Consider the following 19,489-nt stretch of genomic DNA (forward strand, 5'->3'; position numbering starts at 1 on the left):
ATAATTTAGAGTAAACTATTAACCTCCGGTGCATTTGGAATGTGGGAGGAAAGAACATTAGAGAACATGCAAATGCCACACAGGAATGCCAGAGCTGGAATTGTATGTCTGACCTCTGCACTGTGAGGTGGACGTGCTAACCAGTCGACCACCATGCGGCCATATTTATCTATTGATTGTATCTAACAACTGCGATTGGCTGGCAACCAATTCAGGGTGTCCCCCGCCTACTGCCCGAAGACAGCTGGAATAGGCTCCAGCACACCCCGCGACCCACATGAGGATAAGCGGATTGGAAAATGGATGGATGGATGTATCTATCCACACACTCACACACAGACACACACACACACAAATGAGATGCCAAAATACACAGATTTATTCGGTGTCAGTACAGCTCCTTGCACCTACATGGGCCCTGACTTTTTCAGTCCAACTCCACCAGCTCATCGACTATAGTTTATGTGTCATCACACACAATCAAAACAATTCTGTTCACTGCGGCCCTGTAAGTAACAGGATAAAAAAATGGGGACAGCCCTTTGATGTCTACAGTGTATACATGAAAGGGCTGTATATGTATACTTTGATGTATGAAGTCCTTGCCCATGGAGGAAGAAAAAATTAAATTTTGACGTGCAGAAATGCACAAAGTAGTAAATTGAAGTATTGCAATATACATAAAATCTGGTCTCATCATCATTCAGAGGTTTACGAAAGATTCAAACAACTTTACGGCTCTCCCCAAAACCATCTATATATCTGATTAGAGTTTTAAACTTTAAAAGAGAAGCTTTGTAGGCCAGATGCTCTTCGCAAATGACCAATGTTTAAATCTCTCTCCCTCCATGATTCACCGCAGCCTTGGTTTTCTTTCTGGTCTCCATTCACTCTAACCTATTTTACCACCTATTTTATTTTCATAAAGGTGCTTGGCTGTACCAGGGACTGAATCGCATGGGAAGTGAATTACCAAGAAAATGATCACTACGGCACAATTTGTACTTTATGTGTTCAGTGTAAAAAAAAAAAAAACTTTTGCAAACCTGCTTTAAAGTGGAGGAACGGTCACAGAAATGCCACAATCTTTTCGCGAGTGGTGTCCCTTTACAGAATTGCTTGTTTTACAACTTTCTTGTCTCCTTTAAGTTTCCTCAAAGCCATGGGAATTGATTTGCAAATGCATATTCAAAGGCAGCAGTGATGAAGGCAGGCTTGGATCCTTTTCCTTCAGCCTCCTCGTCCTTGACCCCGCAGGCATGACAAAATGAGGCACTTACATGAGAATACAAAGCACCAAAGCAACCTTTTTATGATCGAGCGAGCGTTGATGCTAATCATCCAAACGGGCAGGGTCAACCACGCGAAAGGAAATTGGGGGTTTATGATGCGCCCGTGAGGGTCATCGACAGCTTTGTGTTCCAAGAGTGACTGACGCTGCTTCTTTTGATCATGAAACAACAATTCTTTATCCTTTCATTTTAAAATGTTGACTTTGAAGTGCACAATTCACAGGTACGAATAATTATGATCAAGTCACCGCTGACCAATTCGGGCCCCCCCGCCCCACACACACTCACAAAATCAGCTGGGATGGAGACCAGCTCACTTGCGACCCGAATGGGGAGAAGGGCACCGATAACGGATAGATGGATCAGTCACTGAACTTACATTTTATTTTCAGATGTTATTGTCGATTTTTAGCATTCTCAAGATCTTGAAAAGTAATCACTGTCCAGTTGCGCCAAAATGTGTCAGTTCTTCAATGGGCTCTTTGCACAAAAACGCCATGACGCCATGTCCTCCGGGAATATCGCGACTTAACCTCTTCCGGTTTGGGAAACGCTCTCAGATGTTGCAAAGTCCTTAAGTAAAAAGCCAAGTATGAGCCTTTTCATTTCTTTCTTTCCAAAAGGAACGCAAACAATACCATGAAGATGATACTGGTAGTCTTCCATTGTGCGTATTGTCGTCTATATTTAACATTTCAAGCAACCGTGGATTTCCCAACAAGGTTTAACTCACTTGTTGATGACAAGTATTGCTCCTGTGACTTGCTTTCCCCAACAATGCAGAAACATGAAATCCATCCATCCATTTTCCGAAACGCTTGATCCTCACTAGGGTCGCGGGGGGTGCTGGAGCCTATCCCAGCTGTCCTCGGGCAGTAGGCGGGGGACACCCTGAATCGGTTGCCAGCCAATCGCAGGGCACACAGAGACGAACAACCATCCACGCTCACATTCACACCTAGGGACAATTTAGAGCATTCAATCAGCCTGCCATGCATGTTTTTGGAATGTGGGAGGAAACCGGAGTGCCCGGAGAAAACCCACGCAGGCCCGGGGAGAACATGCAAACTCCACACAGGGAGGCCGAAGCTGGAATTGAACCCGGTACCTCTGCACTGTGAAGTCGACGTGCTAACCACTGGACTACCGGGCCGCCCAAACATGAAATCGACTCGCTAAAGAAAGCGATCTTAGAAGCAAAAGAGAATTACATATTTAGCTTACCAAATTTCGCCGGCATGTGGATCATTTTGAACTTTTTTCATTTTTTTTCTTTATGGATCCAAAGCAGACAGCCTGTAAACTTCCCATGTGTGTCCGACTTTATTTGACACATATAAAGGCAAAAAGACACTTTTTCAAACTCAAATACACAATTTTAGATATTTGCTGCTTAACCCTTTGAGGCACAACAGTTACTACAGTGGACAGGTATTCAAATGCTGTTTTCTCTTATATTAATTCATCTTAATGTGACAGGTGTGCATCAACCACTACAATTGATCCTTATGTGTGTTGCCATCCACTGCCATGCATTTTTTATGCCTAAAGAGTAATGAAAACATTTGAGGAAAAAAACTCTGACATACAGTAGGTTATCATTTATTTCTGCGTGAAAGGGTTAAGTAACATTACTAAAATACCACACACATATTCTCTCACAAATTTCCAAAAACAGAATTGTTTCTTAGTGTATTGATAACCTATCGCGCACATACACAACATGAGGAAGAATACTGACTTTTTACCTTCATAACCGGATCAAAGAGAAAACACACTTTTTAAAAGCGTTCTCTAAATTACTGTTTGGTGCTCTCAAAGAGATTTTGCAATGACGATGTACATTTGTGAAGGGGAGTTTGGCCAAGTCCTGTAAACACTGCGCGTGTATAATGACACTTTTTTTTTTCAAAACCGGAAAAGACAGAGCTGCTTCTTGTTTGCTCGGGGGTTTATGTGCAGAGAGCCTGTGAAACCACCGAATACAGTTTTCATCTGTTTGTTATAAATTGTTATCATCTGGGTGAAATCTCTCGAAAGGTTGTTCAGAAAAAGTGGCATATGTCTCCAAGAGAATTTCGTGAAACGCAATCATCATCTGTATCGTTACATGGCAGGCATTAGGTGTCCTCTCACTGTGAGCAAAAATTTTAAAGGGAACCCCCGGGTCGGCAGTACTGATGGCTTATCACTCCAAACTGAAGGAAAATGCTTTTGGCTTCCTGTCCCAACCAGACAAGTTCCTATTGGGTGTACTGCAGCTGTTTCATGCCCCCCCCCTCAAAAAAAACCCCCAAAAAACATTGTTATCACACAGACAACAAAACTCGACCACCATAAAATGAACACATAAAAGGAATGATTTAGCTCAGGGGTCACCCATTCAAAAACGTGTAAAAATAAAGAACAAGTACAGTATAGTGGGCCTAATTGATTTGCCACAGTTCTAAAATAAGCATTTTCCTTGAGAAAATCAGACAGATCTGTCAATCATCAAACCGTGCTGCGAGATAGAGAAGAGATAACAAAGAGCTAAAGAGGCACGAACTGCCTCTGGTCCCTGGCTGCTTTTTTTTTTCGGTATCACAAATAAGGGATGGGAGGCTGACAGACAGAGTAATGTGACAATTATGGTAAAAATTTTAAATTGTCAACACACTGCTACCAGTTGCTGCTAAAGGTAGTGAGGACAAAGCGGAGACTCACGGTGGATCGAGCTTTTTCCATTGCTGGTTACTCCCTTTGGAGTGACCTTCCGTTCAACCTTAGGCCAACCATCCTCTCAGTCGGTAAATTCATACCACTCGAATCACAAAGCAATGGCCATTTCATGCAACAGATGCAATACAATCACAACCATCTGGATTGTGAAATTAGGAGCACTGTTATTCTTTTCGGCCCTAAAATAACTTCCATATGAGGGAAGCTCTGTCCTGCGGTGTTAAGTGCTCTTTATCGGCGTCATAATTCAGTGGGGACTGGCTCTTTGCTTCATGTCTAGTTCAGTAATCGGGCTGGCAATGGCACCTATAACCACTGGAACTAATTCCTTAGGCAGCCCATCTGTCTACAGCCTAAGGTGGGGAGCTCATGCTTATCGTGTCAGGCCCCTCGAGCTGTGGCACTTGAGACCTTTATAGCTGACTTGTCCTGTCAGCGCCTGCTGCTAAATAGAGTCCTTGTGCAGCTGAGTTACCATTCTTCAAAGTTAATTTTCAAGGATCAGCACATACAGGGGGCATCTGGTTAAGTATTCACGGCGCTTCACCTTTTCCACATTTTATGTTATAGCCTCATTCCAAAATGGATTTAATAATTTTTTTCCCTCAAAATTTGACACATAAGATCTTATAATAAGGGGGACATTTTTTCTAATTTAGGAAAAATAAAAAACTAAGCAATCACATGGACATAAGAATTCACAGCCTTTGCCACGAAGCAGAAAATCGAGCTCAGGTGCATCATGTTTACACTGATCTTCCTTGAGAGGCTCCTACAGTTTAATTAAGTCCACCTTTGGTAAATTCATTTGTTTGGACATGATTTGGAAAGGCACACCTGCCTAGATAAGGTCCCACAGGTGACGGTGCATGTCAGAGCACAAACCAAGTATGAAGTCAAAGGAATTGTCTGTTGATGTCGCAAGGCACAAATCTGGGGCAGGGTAGGTACATAAAGAAAAAAGAAAAAATAAAGACTGAAATACAGTGAATATTTTCCGGATACACTGTATATATTAATGCTGTACTCCAAAAGGAAAAAGAAGGCTGCTTTGTTGAGGCTTTACTTTTGAAAGAAATAAACCACAATGATGTGTTTTTGAAGCGATACGAGCTCAACGGCTAAATTTAGCAAGCCAAAAAGGAACCTGAAAATAAACCGTCTAAAAAGTGTCATCGCTTCAAACGGCAACTTCTGCGTTTGATTACAACTGCTGATTCAGCGATGACAGGAAGGGGCATGTTTTGCTCCTTTCCGTTTTCTCAAAATGAAATGACCCTGTTGTAAACATGCCAAGAGTAGAAAATATTATCCATGGCTCATTTGTCATAACACCGCAAAAGATGACCAAACATCATATGTGATGTTTGACTATGTCTTGCCAACATTCTGAAACGACACCATTCATTTAGCTACCTTTTTCCTGCTTGGCTCTCGACGAAGGCGGACGCTTTTTGCTCAGCTCCTGCCCTCACCCCCAACCTCTCCTTGCTCGCCACTTAGTCTTTGTGCTGTCTTTGTCTAACTTTTCCTAGCCTCCTACCGTATTTTCATCCGAAGAACTAACCATGGAATTAGTTGGCTGGTCTCTCGATGCAATCGACAAAATTTTTTCGCCGAAAAGAGCAGGCAGTGGGGAGCCTGCTTGCCCCTCGGGGACATTTGCTGCCGGATACGCCCTTGATCCATGGAGAAAGTGGAGAATGGTGTGCCTGTCAATACTGTCCGTTGAGGATGTGGAAGACATCTATCTACATTATCGGCCTTCTGATAGCAGGTATGCTGCTGTTTGGTGTTAGCAGCTTCCTGTTCTATCGCAAAATTCAACCGACGGGAGCGGATTTATTGGAAGTGAAGAAGCTGCCGGTCATTCTGGATGGTTTGGCGCGAATGTCCAACACTCAGACTCAAGCGGTGACTGAGCTCAACCGCAATATAGATGCGGTTTTTGGAGCGACTCTGTACGCTCGACAACAACATGGAGAAGTTGGAATCTGCGGAAAGAGATTGCGGATTTGGCTGATCGGCGCCAGTGAAGAGATACAGGCCACGGACTCAAGGCTGTCTGAAATCGTATGACGAGACGGGTGTGGGCCTCGAGCCAATTCAATTCATTTGGATGCTGAACCAGTTAAAGTGGGATCCAGAATCCAGGGCAAGAAGAACAAATAAGTCTCTGGAAAATAGATGGATGGTACCAGAAAAGTAGGATTCTTCTTTCTGCGTGAAAAGGTCCACATCCCAGTGCCATGCGCATAACATGTACATGTGTATCAACAGTAAGCTTTTAGTCTTATCCCAAAGCATGATTTTAATACTTTACTCAACATTTACAGTATTTGGATTGAGGGGGATTATCTTCAGCACGCACGGACACACACACACACACACACACACACACAAGAGCACACCACAGTCATGACTGTGTCCAATATGACACTTACACATGCGTTTAAATTTGGATACATTTGATTTTAAAGAAACAAACACACAACGAGACATGTCTTGCGTGTATTTTTATGCTCCAATATGCAAACTCATGAATGGCAGAATCAACATTTTGTTCCTGTTTTCGGATCCAAACTCAGCCACATAAAATGTTGACTATAAAGGTTCGTCTGTTTTTCACAGCTTGTTCAAAACGCCACAATAACTCCATTACTGCACCTTGTTCAGAGAACATGCTTGACCCAAAGGGCGGACAAACTTGTGCTGGAACAAGCTGGCTGGCGCTAAGAGTTTCAGTGCTGAATCAACGTTTGTGTAAAAGGGCCAGATGGAAAGGCAGGATAGTATCACACGAGACACCAACGCTGCTCTTCACACCACACAAAGCCAGGATCCTACACAGACACATGACATCAGTCCTCTTCTTCAAACGGACCACCAATTAATCATCAATACCTCTCCGATGTGTCTGCATCCGAATATTAACAGTTCTGTCATATGTTGGAAACCAGAAGCTTTCCTGAGCGTCCAGATTGGGTCTTAGTCTATAAAGGACATGAGTGAATGACGGAAGTCTAGCCAGGCTTGAGTTGGTCATTATTTTTGGGAAATTTTCAAAAGCCTTGCATCCCATATTCAAGTGACAGAGTATGGGATTATCTCAATAAAAAGCAACCGCCATTAACTCCTACCAAATTGTCCTTGGCTATTCCACTAATGTCACATCAACCATGTCCACTGTAAGAAATTGTGAACGGCAACGTCCCCCTGAATGGGAAAGCAGAGAAAATCATAAACAACGTGACTGTCTTGTTAATTGTGCTAGTTCGACCACACTATACCCAAGCCACTTGGCTCCCCGAAGGACACAAGAGTTTGTATGCTAAACCTGTAATTACAGTGTAGATATCAATGTTTGGTGTGAGCTGTTTGATCTGGTTACTGGCTTGTTTGGGGTGGGAGAAAGGAAGTCGTCCCACGGTTATTTCAGCAAGAGCCTCGCAAACACAGTCTGTTGAGGGCCATTGGGGAGCGCTGCCAGAGATTACCGTGTTGACTGATGGTAAGAGAGATGACTGAAAACCCACACTGCTGATTTCAGTGTCACCTTACTGGGCAAATAAACTGTTTAAAGGTGACTCTGGATCCACACATAGGGGGAAGGGCTCTCTGATATGAAGAGGAGAATGGAAAACAGGAATGTTCATTCTTTGGTAGAAACCATTCTCAAGCATGCATATACTTACCTTACTTTCTGTCAACTTATTACTGTATATGTTTTTATGTTCAATAAACAAACAATATTTCACCCTTTCAGGGACAGCGGTCACTGCAGTGGAAATCTTATCATGTTATCATGTTACAGGGTGCATGAAAGGATTTTTTAAAAAACCTGTTCAGGTTCACCATGTGTGCCTATCCTAGTGGAAGGTAGTCGTTTGTAAGGACATGGTGCAGCTAGTTATTAGAGATAAGCCTGCATCGTGGCTGCTGTCAAGGTGCCTTTGAGCAAGGCTCCGAACCCCCCCCCCCAAATTCCGCACAGGGGTGCAGTAACTGTTTGCATATACTCTGTACAACATCCAGTGTATGAATCAGAGTGTAAATAAAAAAATCCCCCGTGGCAGGGGTCTTTCTGCAATGAGGCTCCAGAGCAGCATGTGGCTTTTTTAATCCCTCTGCTGCAGCTCTTGGTGTCTTTGGAAAATAAATCACGAGTTAATAATTCGTTTTTATTTTACTTCCCGAGATTTTTTATTGTCATTCTAAATTCAAAAATTACGTTGGACCGTTAAATAAAACATGGTTAATTTGCTCATCGCTATGGTCTCAAAGCCAGAACTCATTAGATTAAGATTGAAGCATTACTTTTGATGTATTTGGCCATTCATACGCTATTTTATTAATAAAAAATCCATATTGTGTAGCTATTACTGTGGTCACATTCAATACGGTGGACACACTGGTGTATCGGAGGAAAGGGCTAAAGGCGATTACTATTGCTATGTCTTAATGTGCAACATGCTCTGCCCTAAGGTTCACGCTCCAGTACAAATGACGCATAAAGAAGCAGACCTCATTTTGGTTCACTGGAGGTGGATCATTAAAGTTTGGATTTTCATTTCAGAAACACAAGGATGACTAATTGAGAAGTTGTAATCTTCAACTCGGCATCTTTTTTCCCCAGAATTCCAAACACCGTATTTTCATGACCATACGGTGCACCGTACTAAAAGGCGTAGTGTCAGTTTCGGGTGCTATTTCTGTATTTAACTCATACAAAAGATGCAATGTATTATTGGACATGGGCATGGTAAAACGTACGCTACCTTAAAAAAATACGGTATCATGCATACACGCTAGCGTATGTTTTTGAAAAGGCTGTGAGAGCAAAACTCGAGTTCGATTGTATTTTATTGAAGTATTAAACGATGTACTCATGTTACTTTTTGATCAATCCTCATCCTCAAATCCATCAAAGTCCTAATCTTCTGTATCCGAAATGAACAGCTGGGCAAGTTCACAATTAAATACGCCAGATTCCCTCTCGTCATTGTCAGAGTCAATCTCGTTGCTGTGCGGCTTTTGCGAAAGCTCGAACAACGGTGCAAGCAGACACGTTAGTTCAAGCATCCACAATCCATTCACAAATTGTGGCGTAGCTCTCCTGGCGCTGCCTCCCAGTCTTAGTAAAGCTGTCAACTAATAGCATCTCTTTGACAGGGAAGGAGACTGAGATGGTGGGCAAAGGCAGTAAGTTCCAGCTAGATATAGTTGCACTTCCCCAGCTGATTGGCTATTTGTTGATTTCAACGCCACGTTCGTGTGGGGTGGCTGGTCCTGATTTGTGTTTGCCTGTGGACCAAAAGGCAGCTCAGAGGAGCAGCCCTTTCGAAGTGCTAGAGGGGGGGGGGGGGGTCATTGCTGGGTGGTGGGGGTGGGCAATGCTCATATTGACAATGACAGTGAGACCTGGAACAGTACGATTGAGGGGACTCCCCCCCTCTTACCAATATCCAAGCTGTGTGTTATTATTGGACTGTGGAGAGACAATGTCTCCCAGCTAGCTTGGAAGCACGACAGGATGTCCTCGGAAGAGCTGGACAAAGTGGCTGGGAAAGAGGGAAATCTGGGCTTCCTTGCTTCCTGGCCCCGGATAGGCAGAAGAAAATGAATGGATGGATGGACATAACCCATCTTACTCATTGTCACGCTACCCTGGGCTTGTCAACGGTGAGTTTGTGCACAGCTTAAAGGCATAGTTGCATTGGCAAAAGGGCTTGAAGAAATTCACCATTTATAAATCGGTCTCATCAAAAAATAAATACACACACACACACACACACACACACACACACACACAAAAGACTTCGGTGCCTGCAGTGGCAATGTGAGAGTAGGTATAGACAATAATGGCACGAGACACGAGATCCTCCTTCAGATACAGCTCTATGATTCTAAAACGCTATCCAGCAACCTGTGCACTAACCTCTACTAACTTCAAACCGGTATGATTTTATCTGCATTGCAGCAGTAGATAGAGCAGTTAATCATTAAAAAGGTGCTATGTGGCTTAATACTAAGGCATAATGACATAATTAATTTCAGGTAGGATCAATTATTGCATTTGTAATTAGCCTTAGTGTAGAACTGTGCTTGCATCACAGTAACTCCTCATATTGTTGCTGCCCATGTATATCTGAGGTAACCAAAAAAAGGACGCTTACACACATTACATATATGCCTTCACAGTACATTGCTTATTCTCAAGTCAATGGTAAAGACGGCAAGACTGTAATTCTTTGTGCAGAGCATGTGTCATTTTATAATGGGTCTAATAATGTAGATAAACGAGCAAGGCTGACACCCACCGATGTCAGATTTCAATGGGGAGCAGATGCTGGCCAGAATCTAACGTCCCATGGGCTGGTCCCGTAGTAGAGCTGCACATGGGCTAATCATATGTCTAATGGTTTAAGTGTCCTTTGAAAATAACGTAATCGAGAAAGATTTGTCATTTTATGCAACCGCAATTCACGTGCAAATGGCCATAATAAACGTGTTTTGCTCACATATAATCTGTTTACATACGGTGATTTACGGTGAAGTGTTTAGGACATTCCGTCAAAAATGGAAGCAAACATGTTACCTCACAGTTAAGAGGAAAGCTCTGGGTGACTTATGTCTTCATAATTATGAATTTAAATGCCGTCGATTTTCGACGGAGCGTCCATGAAATCCCGGGGGAGTAACCTCGACCTTGTTTGGGAGCTGATACGACGCGCATGTGTGCAAACATCACTCAAACCAACCATCTGAACGCAAAACTTAACTTACCATACGACGGACGCCAGAATGCATATAAAACCAGTAGGGAGACTAAGATTAGTCGATACTCCATTATATACTGAAACGTTTCATAGGTAGATGAGGGAGCTCAGTCTTGGGGGATAAAAAAGCCAACTGTGTTAAATTAAGTCTCCATGAACAGAGTAAAACTCCACAGGTAGCAACATAGCCGCTGCTCTCGTGGAAGTCAGAGTTTAAACATCCCAAAGTAACTTTTCCAACACTCTGAAAATCTGTTTATAATCCAGCAAACAGTTCATGCGAGTCTCAGGTGATGCAGGACAGGCGGCAGTGATTGCAGGCAGTGACCGGTCTGTCTATCCTTCTTTTTTTGCGGTTTAACAAACCAGACAAAGCATTAAAAATGTAAAATGAATGTAAAAATCAAATTAGTTCCAAACGTAAACGGAGTAGTCGGGTTGACGGGAATCACCATTCAAAAACAGCGCCTGATATCTTCCAACATACTTTCATCCTCTGTTCCCTCTTGTCCGCTACCCGGGACTGCCTTGTTGTTCTCTGAGCACCAAAGAGAAAAGGTGCGCAACAAAGCTGTTTCCGGCAGCCTTTTCAAAATAAATCGCATATCAAGACGAACGTGGAACTTTGCCGTTCACGTGAGAACATTTCTTCTAGCCAGGCAGGAAACCAATTTTTTTATTTTTTTATTGATTGGATTCACTATTTTGTTTGACTTCTGAAAAGGACCGACCGACACGGACTGTTTTATATTGGAGGCGTTGTCTTCGCATTATATCCAGCAAACTTGACTTAAAATACCGGCGTGCTGTAATTCTTAAAGGGCCAGCCTGCACAACATGCAACACTTTTTGAAGCAATTAGAATAACTGCTTTTTTACGCAGTTGTAAAGAAATCCTGGAGCCGTGTATGAAAGAGGGCATCTTACTTTTACACAGGTCTTATTAGAAGGCATACTGTACTTTGTACTCATTCTTTTGTGATCTATTCAATAAAGCAATTACCTTGTCATGTTCCCATTAATAGAGTTTGTGCATGGTGTCATCATTGGCTTGTCTGACATTTTATAGGCAACGGGACAATTCTTGACAACGCAAGACATACTCTGTTGTTGGTGTTCCCTCTGACTTATTGTCTTATTGTCGCATATGAGGGGCTTTTCATGCCCCTCATATGCCTTGGGCTAAATTTACCAATGCAACACATCGTCAACATGTTTCATATTGAAAGAACAACAGTGTCTAGGACAGGGGTGTCCAACCTTTTTTGACCCAAGATCCACTTTTCAAGCAACCAATCTCCCGCAATCATCCTGTTACGCATGTGCACGCATACACGCACACGCACGCACGCGCGCCCCTAGCCATACATCCGCGCACAGACACACAGATTTTTTTTTTGTCCCATTTCCTCACAACACCCCTCGCGACCGACTTGGGACGAGTCCACGGGCTACCAGTCGATCATGATTGATGTATTGGACACACTTAGAAACGGATATTCATTCATTCATTCATTCATTTTCCGAACCGCTTAATCCTCACTAGGGTCGCGGGGGGTGCTGGAGCCTATCCCAGCCGTCTTCGGGCAGTAGGCGGGGCACACCCTGAACTGGTTGCCAGCCAATCGCAGGGCACACAGAGACGGACGACCATCCGCGCTCACACTCACACCTAGGGACAATTTTGCGTGTTCAATCAGCCTGCCATGCATGTTTTTGGAACGTGGGAGGAAACCGGAGTACCTGGAGAAAACCCACGCAGGCCCGGGGAGAACATGCAAACTCCACACAGGGAGGCCGGAGCTGGAATTGAACCCAGTACCTCTGCACTGTGAAGTCGACGTGCTAACCACTGGACTACCGGGCCACGGATATTCAATGACAACTTAAATGTTTTGCTTGTACCTCTAACTATTCCTTCTCGTGGACTGGAGAGATATGTTCCATGGCTGCAGTAACCAACTAAGTAATACCACTACTTTATTTACGCTTTTTTTTAATATGCAAGAAATAAATATTGTGAATTGTTTCTGACCTTTTACTGAACTCATTTAAATTAAACATGTTTAACAAACAAGGATCAATTTAAGTAAAAATCACACTTTATCAAATGAATAAAGAAATCGATAACAGCATGCATGGTTGATGGCCTACAGACAAGTGTAAACCTCAAAATATGGAAGCAAATGTACATGACATGGTTACAACTTCAAAGGTACTTGTTTGAATGACGATGTTCATGGGATGGTTGACCGTCCTCATTGTATGGAGGTTCTGCAACCATTGGTTGATAAACTGCACATTAGAGGCTAATGATTTATCATTTTTATAATTGCTCCAAAGTGTAGATACTCACACTACAAACGAGTTCCACGGAAATATCCGCTGCACACAAAAGAGGCAGGTGTCCCAGGTCGCCGCTCCACTTTGTCTTTGGAATATCATAGGGATCCAAACCATTTAGAATGTATATTTTTGCAAGGTCATTAGAGTCACAGTCCAGCTTGCCCTTGTAAAATCCCACAAGCGTACAAAATGATGAATGATGACGTCGTGATGGCACGGTGCATAAGGTCAGGACAGATGGATCAGTATTGAGGCCATTTTATATCGCACTTATCAGAGCCCACTGTCCCACCGACCGACCCATTTATTGTGCATCACCGTATGTGCTGCCATGACGCTACAAGATGCTGTGCCATGTCAAGTGAAGTGGACGTTTGTCATCATGCCCAATAGAAGAATGTTCAATTCTGACGGGTTCAATTCAGGCTTCAATGTCTTGAAGGACACTTCGACTGTCAGAACTGGGATTCAAACCCGCAACCCTTTGCTCCCTGGATGACCGACTCTACCAACCAAGCGACAATGACCCATAATTTAACCCTGTCGTGCACCAATAATGGCAACCTGTAAGCTGATAACATGATAAACTGTCCACTGTCGTAACCGCTGTCCCTGAACGGGATAAATACTTTACACCAAGCATGTACGTAGCATGCGAGGAATCTTTTGATATGTATTGTATGTATGCACAGCTTTGTACGGGAGATAATAGTACCAGTAATTGCAAATGGGGACTACCTATACATTATGACACAGTGTTAAGGAGTATTTTCTTCACAACCAGCGCTCAATTCTGTTTTCAGCATTTTTGGCCACGACATTCATCAAACAAGAAGAATCTGTGCTTGGTGGTTGCGCCTTCTAGGCGTGCGGCACGTGTGTACCAGCACTGATTTTGATTGGGAGGAATATCGGCGCCATTTGACTGTCGCTGCTGGACAGCTGCTTGTGTCTTGCGCCTGAAATAGGCAGCATTTTCACAGCCCCGCTTTGTTCAGCGAAAAGGCCGGTGCTGATGGACAGTCTGTGGCTGGATGGATGCATGGCTTGAGGAGCTGACGATGAGAAGAAAGGAGCGTCGGCGCAGAGCGCCGATGCGTATGTGGAACTGGGAGTCGCGACTTGGAATTGAAGCGGATTTACATGGGACAGGAGAAGAGAGCCAATCTCTCTTTTTCGTTAATGGATGCTACAGATTTTTGTTGCTTTCAAGCTTAGCTTGTTGCTTGCAGCAGACGTGTGCACATTCCAGCATGACGTCTTTATTCCACTGGTGAAAAGGACACTTTGATTCGGTCCTCTTTCATCTATTACTGCTTCAAACAACAAAGTGAATGGAGGAAAAGTGGTTAAGATGGCATGACTGTCTGTTTTATGTGTTGTGTTGTATTATTTTGTCATTTTATGTTAAGTGTTCTTTTGATGGCGGCGCGGGCACCTGCAGCGGCTCCTCTTGTTGTCTGTTTAAGAGGGAGGAAATTTCATCTGTGCTGTATGGCTTCACATTTGACAATAAAGTTGTACTTGATACTTGAATTGTTTGTTACAGAGCATAAGTGACCAGTGAACAATATACCGGTAAATAAGTATCTGAACTATTGTTTCCAGCAGCCGAGCTGAATAAATCTGTTTGAGAAAGAAAAAATGGTGAACTCACACATCTTCATCATCAGCAAATGTGACGTCATTTATGCCCAAGTGGTTATCTGACAAAAGCAATCCTTTACGCTGGCGCTAGTGCGAATCTGACTGCAAAATGTGAAACGCCTTCTGATTGTGCCAAAAGTGGAGCTATGTATACAAATCATGCAGTCAGCGGAAATGGTCCAGCGCGAAGAGACGAAAACACACGCCACACACTGACTTCAAAATGTCACTATTTATCTGAGTGCATGCTTTGCCTGTCCTTGATGAAATGCGAAAAGCAATATCACAAGTGCCAAGAGATGCCAAACTGCAGCCAATGAATCCTGACACACCAACAGCCCCAATCCTGCAATGGAGCAATCACACAAAATTGGGTTTGAGGGCTCTTGAGGTGCGTACACAAACCCTAGTAAACATGCAACTCTTGACATTAATAAAGGAAAATGCATTGAATATTTGCATGCTTGGATAATGCATACCTAGAAGTGGTTCAACGCATAGACACACTGCAGGCTATGAATGGCTGGATTACACATTGTGTTTTAGAACAGCAGATAACTCAAGAATCCAGCAGCAGATAGTTCTTTCCTATTTTATGCATGTGCATGTTTAATTTTAATTTTTGAAACTGATTAATTGAGCGTTGCTCTTTGATTGAATAAAACTCGGCTGTGACTGATCATTGCTACTTTACTGCCTTTGTCAAACATTTGCCATTGCTGTCAGAGAAATCAAGTACTCCACGAATTTAGACTAATTATCCCCTTTAGCAACTGAATTACAATGACAACCCATCAGTGAGGTTTGGTGCAGTGCAGCTGAGTAAGAGATCGTATGTCATCTCCTCACACATAGGCTTCATTTTATGATGTGATTTCTGTGATTCATTGCAGTCATCTTGAAGAAAATACCATTGTTCCTGCGCAATTATGGGGGGGAAATTTTTCAATGACCTTTATACTCCAATTACTTAAAATTATTCTGAGTGGGACTTGGTAAATCCTTCAAGTTAGTCTACTGAATGCTTTATTACTATCTTATATCAATTGTTATTGTTTGCTGATCAAGTGGAGGAGAAGGGAAAAACGCTTTTCACGCAATGTGTGTCCGTGTGTGTGTGTGTGTGTATATATATATATATATATATATATATATATATATATATATATATATATATATATATATATATATATAGGGCGGCCCGGTAGTCCAGTGGTTAGCACGTCGGCTTCACAGTGCAGAGGTACCGGGTTCGATTCCAGCTCCGGCCTCCCTGTGTGGAGTTTGCATGTTCTCCCCGGGCCTGCGTGGGTTTTCTCCGGGTGCTCCGGTTTCCTCCCACGTTCCAAAAACATGCATGGCAGGCTGATTGGTCGCTCTAAATTGTCCCTAGGTGTGAGTGTGGGCGTGGATGGTTGTTCGTCTCTGTGTGCCCTGCGATTGGCTGGCAACTGATTCAGGGTGTCCCCCGCCTACTGCCCGGAGATGGCTGGGATAGGCTCCAGCACCCCCCGCGACCCTAGTGAGGATCAAGCGGTTCGGAAAATGGATGGATGGATGGATATATATATATATCATCTCGCCCATCTCCGCTTTGTTCCAGTAGCCCATTTTTCATCAAGGTGCTCTGGTTCCCCAGCACCCGACGCAGACCTTGTTTGGCCGGGCGACGTCTGAGCTGGCATGTCATTCGTTTTATTGTCTCTCATCATTGTATGAGGTAGGCATTAGCGTGAAGGATCTTGCCCAAGGACCCACACTGGATGGTGTTATGTGCTCATTTTTGCCCCAAGCGGGATTCGAACCACCGTCTCCCGTATGTCGAGAAATACCAAGGGCTCAGAGAGGAGCTGCAGAGAGCCTGGAAGGTAAAGGTGACAGTCGTGCCTGTGGTGGTCGGAGCACTCGGGGCAGTGACCCCCAAACTAGATGAGTGGTTGCAACAGATCCCGGGAACAACATCGGACATCTCAGTCCACAAATGTGCAGTGCTGGGAACAGCAAGGATACTGTGCAGAACCCTCAAGCTTCCTGGCCTCTGGTAGAGGACCCGAGCTGAATGAGGGACAGACACCACCCGAGGGGTGAGACGAGGATATACAGTATATATATACAGTATACAGTGATAATTTTACACTTTACCACCAGCGAGTCCCAAATTTCGAATTCTGAAAGGGTCTACTTATTCAATTGCATATGATAATAACACAAACAACAACATATACATACAACTGAAAATAAATGCTCCAAAAATTTAAATAATTCAGGAGCAGGCCTGAGGATTTCGGAAATTCACGGTAACCGTTTTTTGGTTCCATCGGATTACCCAATGGGAAACCACGGTCACTAATTTTGGGTTCCGTAAACGTTCAATCATGGGAACCCATTTTTCTATTTTGACCTAAATTCATGATCAAGAATCCTGAAACTCAAAAGTATAATGTTTCAAGATTAAATGTTTGAAAACTATGCATTAACAATGAACATTCCATCAGTAGCTATGTATTCCAGGTTTATTCAACAAAATAAATGGCTCAAAATATGTTGTACTCATATGGCATCATGAATACAACATACCACAAAATCGGAGTATTTATTCCAATCTCACACTACAAAGATTAATTTACTGGTAATCATTAATACAGGTAAGTATTGATGTGGCTTGACATCTTCTTCCCAAAACGATGCATGTGTAATCAACTTTCAATTTGACGAAAGAATGTAACACACGTCATCAGTTCTACCAACAGTTAACATTAGCATTACTACACGTTGTGACGAATGTTTTATTGAAGATGTTGATATATATAACATCTTATATATAAGATATTGAGAAGATGAAAAGCCATGTTGATTGGCTGTGCATCTTCTTTCTGTCTTATCACGTGGGTTACTCTTTGATCTTTAATCGGTGTCTAAGTGTTGTTTACATGCGTGTGCTAGTGTGTGTATGCTTTTGTGTGTGTGTGTGTGTGTGTGTGGCGCGCACGTGCGCGCGTGGCGTGCGCGTGTGGTTGAGAGAGAGAGAGAGAGAGAGAGAGAGAGAAGAGGTTTATAAGAACAAAAGCAGGTCTCTTCCATCCTTAATTGTCTAATCATCCTTAATTGACGAATCATAAACACGTCTGCTGCACGGCCGCGGGATCACTGGCCTGTGTGTGTGTGTGTGTGTGTGTCGTAGTTTTTTTTGGTTTTGACTGAGAAATTTCCTTGCATACCAAAAACGCACATTATTTGGAACTGTGCGTCCTGCGGGAAAATTGTGCGTCTAGGACGCAGGACGTAGAGGTAACGAGATGGCTGAGTATATATTTGAGCTGTCAGTTTAGCGCGTATTTATCGGCATTCATTTAAATGAATTTTAACGGGATTAATTTTTTTCTCACGAGATTAACGCGGCACACGTCACAGCGGATGTTATGTTATTCTATAAATAAACCACAAACAAAGCGCGCTGCACAGGTTCACGCACATGTTTGTTTTGCCAGCGAGACACCGAAAACAGATTCTTAAATAGTTTATGAATGGAAAGTTTACTTTTAAAAAGTTGCCAGATTGTTCCACTGACAAGGCCAAAGTTACCTGTATGTTTTGCAGTCGTAAACTGAGCTATCATCATAGCACGTCGAGTCTGAAATACCACTTAATGGCCAAGCACACAGCTGACGTGCGTACGGCAACGCGAGACACCGAAAACTGATCCTTAAATAGTTTATGAATGGAAAGTTTACTTTTAAAAAGTTGCCAGATTGTTCCACTGACAAGACCAAAGTTACCTGTATGTTTTGCAGTCGTAAACTGAGCTATCATCATAGCACGTTGAGTCTGAAATACCACTTAATGGCCAAGCACACAGCTGACGTGGGTACTCCGCCCCCTCGTCTCAGACAGACAGCTATGGATCATTTCGAAGTGAAGAAAATGGATGACACGGCTACTGCATGCAAGCCTGTCAACATTGTCCAGATTTCGACTCAAGCTGAAATGGTTCGCATTGCATCTAACGACTCCACTACGGATTGCCAGCGAGAGCCTCCATTACAAGCTGTGTACAGAGATTGTACGTCGCGGAGAAGGCTCAGGTACACCAAGCGGGAGAAGACACTGTTTCGGGAGAGAAATAAGAGACTAGGTTGATGAGCCTCTGGTGAATAAAGAGCAGGTAGCCTGTCGAATACGATGTATGCCATTGACGCAATTGTTACTTGTTTGGAACTATTTTGTGTGGAAGGTTACAGTGTTCCATGTCCATATAAATAAAGCGAGTGGGGCTTCTCTGTGTTCGTCTGACAGCGACGGTGCGCTGAGGCATGTCGAGAGTTCAGCGGTGCAGTGGTAGCGACCTAGCGAACACACTGAAAATAAAACGTCTCCAGTGTTGTCATCTAACCAAGTGTAGTCATCCGAAATGATGTCTACACAAAAGCGCGCAAGAAGGACCAACAGAATCAACATAGCCTGACTGCTGTGTTCAAAGCAAACTTGAGAAAAACGAAGTATGCAACCATGGCTTAAATCCACTATAGGCTGAGTACTAGTTTACCTTAGATGTGCACTTTATAATGTTATATTGCTCTGTTTTGATTCCATAAAAAGGGCTGTTCAAGGAGCTGTTGTGTGGCAAAATATTTTTTTCACTGTTGTTGATGGACAGTCATATTGTGTGAGAGATTATAATAATAATAATACATTTTATTTATAAGC

At 43.1% G+C, this 19,489-nt stretch overlaps 1 protein-coding gene across 3 annotated transcripts in view; it reads right to left on the reverse strand.

The window, feature by feature from the left end:
• robo3 (roundabout, axon guidance receptor, homolog 3 (Drosophila)) overlaps positions 1-11,324 on the reverse strand; it is a 108,050-nt gene extending 96,726 nt beyond the window's left edge. For 2 of the 3 annotated variants that reach the window (XM_086130829.1, XM_086130828.1), the window contains exon 1: positions 10,800-11,323. In XM_086130829.1, the coding sequence (XP_085986955.1) occupies positions 10,800-10,863 (64 nt within the window). In that variant the 5' untranslated portion in view covers positions 10,864-11,323. Of the gene's footprint in view, positions 1-10,799 lie in introns of all 3 variants that reach the window. The other variant, XM_086130830.1, reaches the window with a different exon arrangement.
• Between the last annotated feature and the right edge of the window lie 8,165 nt (positions 11,325-19,489).

Source organism: Hippocampus guttulatus, chromosome 15, assembly GCF_054856545.1.
Source record: "Hippocampus guttulatus isolate MCC_2025c chromosome 15, RoL_Hgut_1.0, whole genome shotgun sequence".
Taxonomy (NCBI): Eukaryota; Metazoa; Chordata; class Actinopteri; order Syngnathiformes; family Syngnathidae; genus Hippocampus; species Hippocampus guttulatus.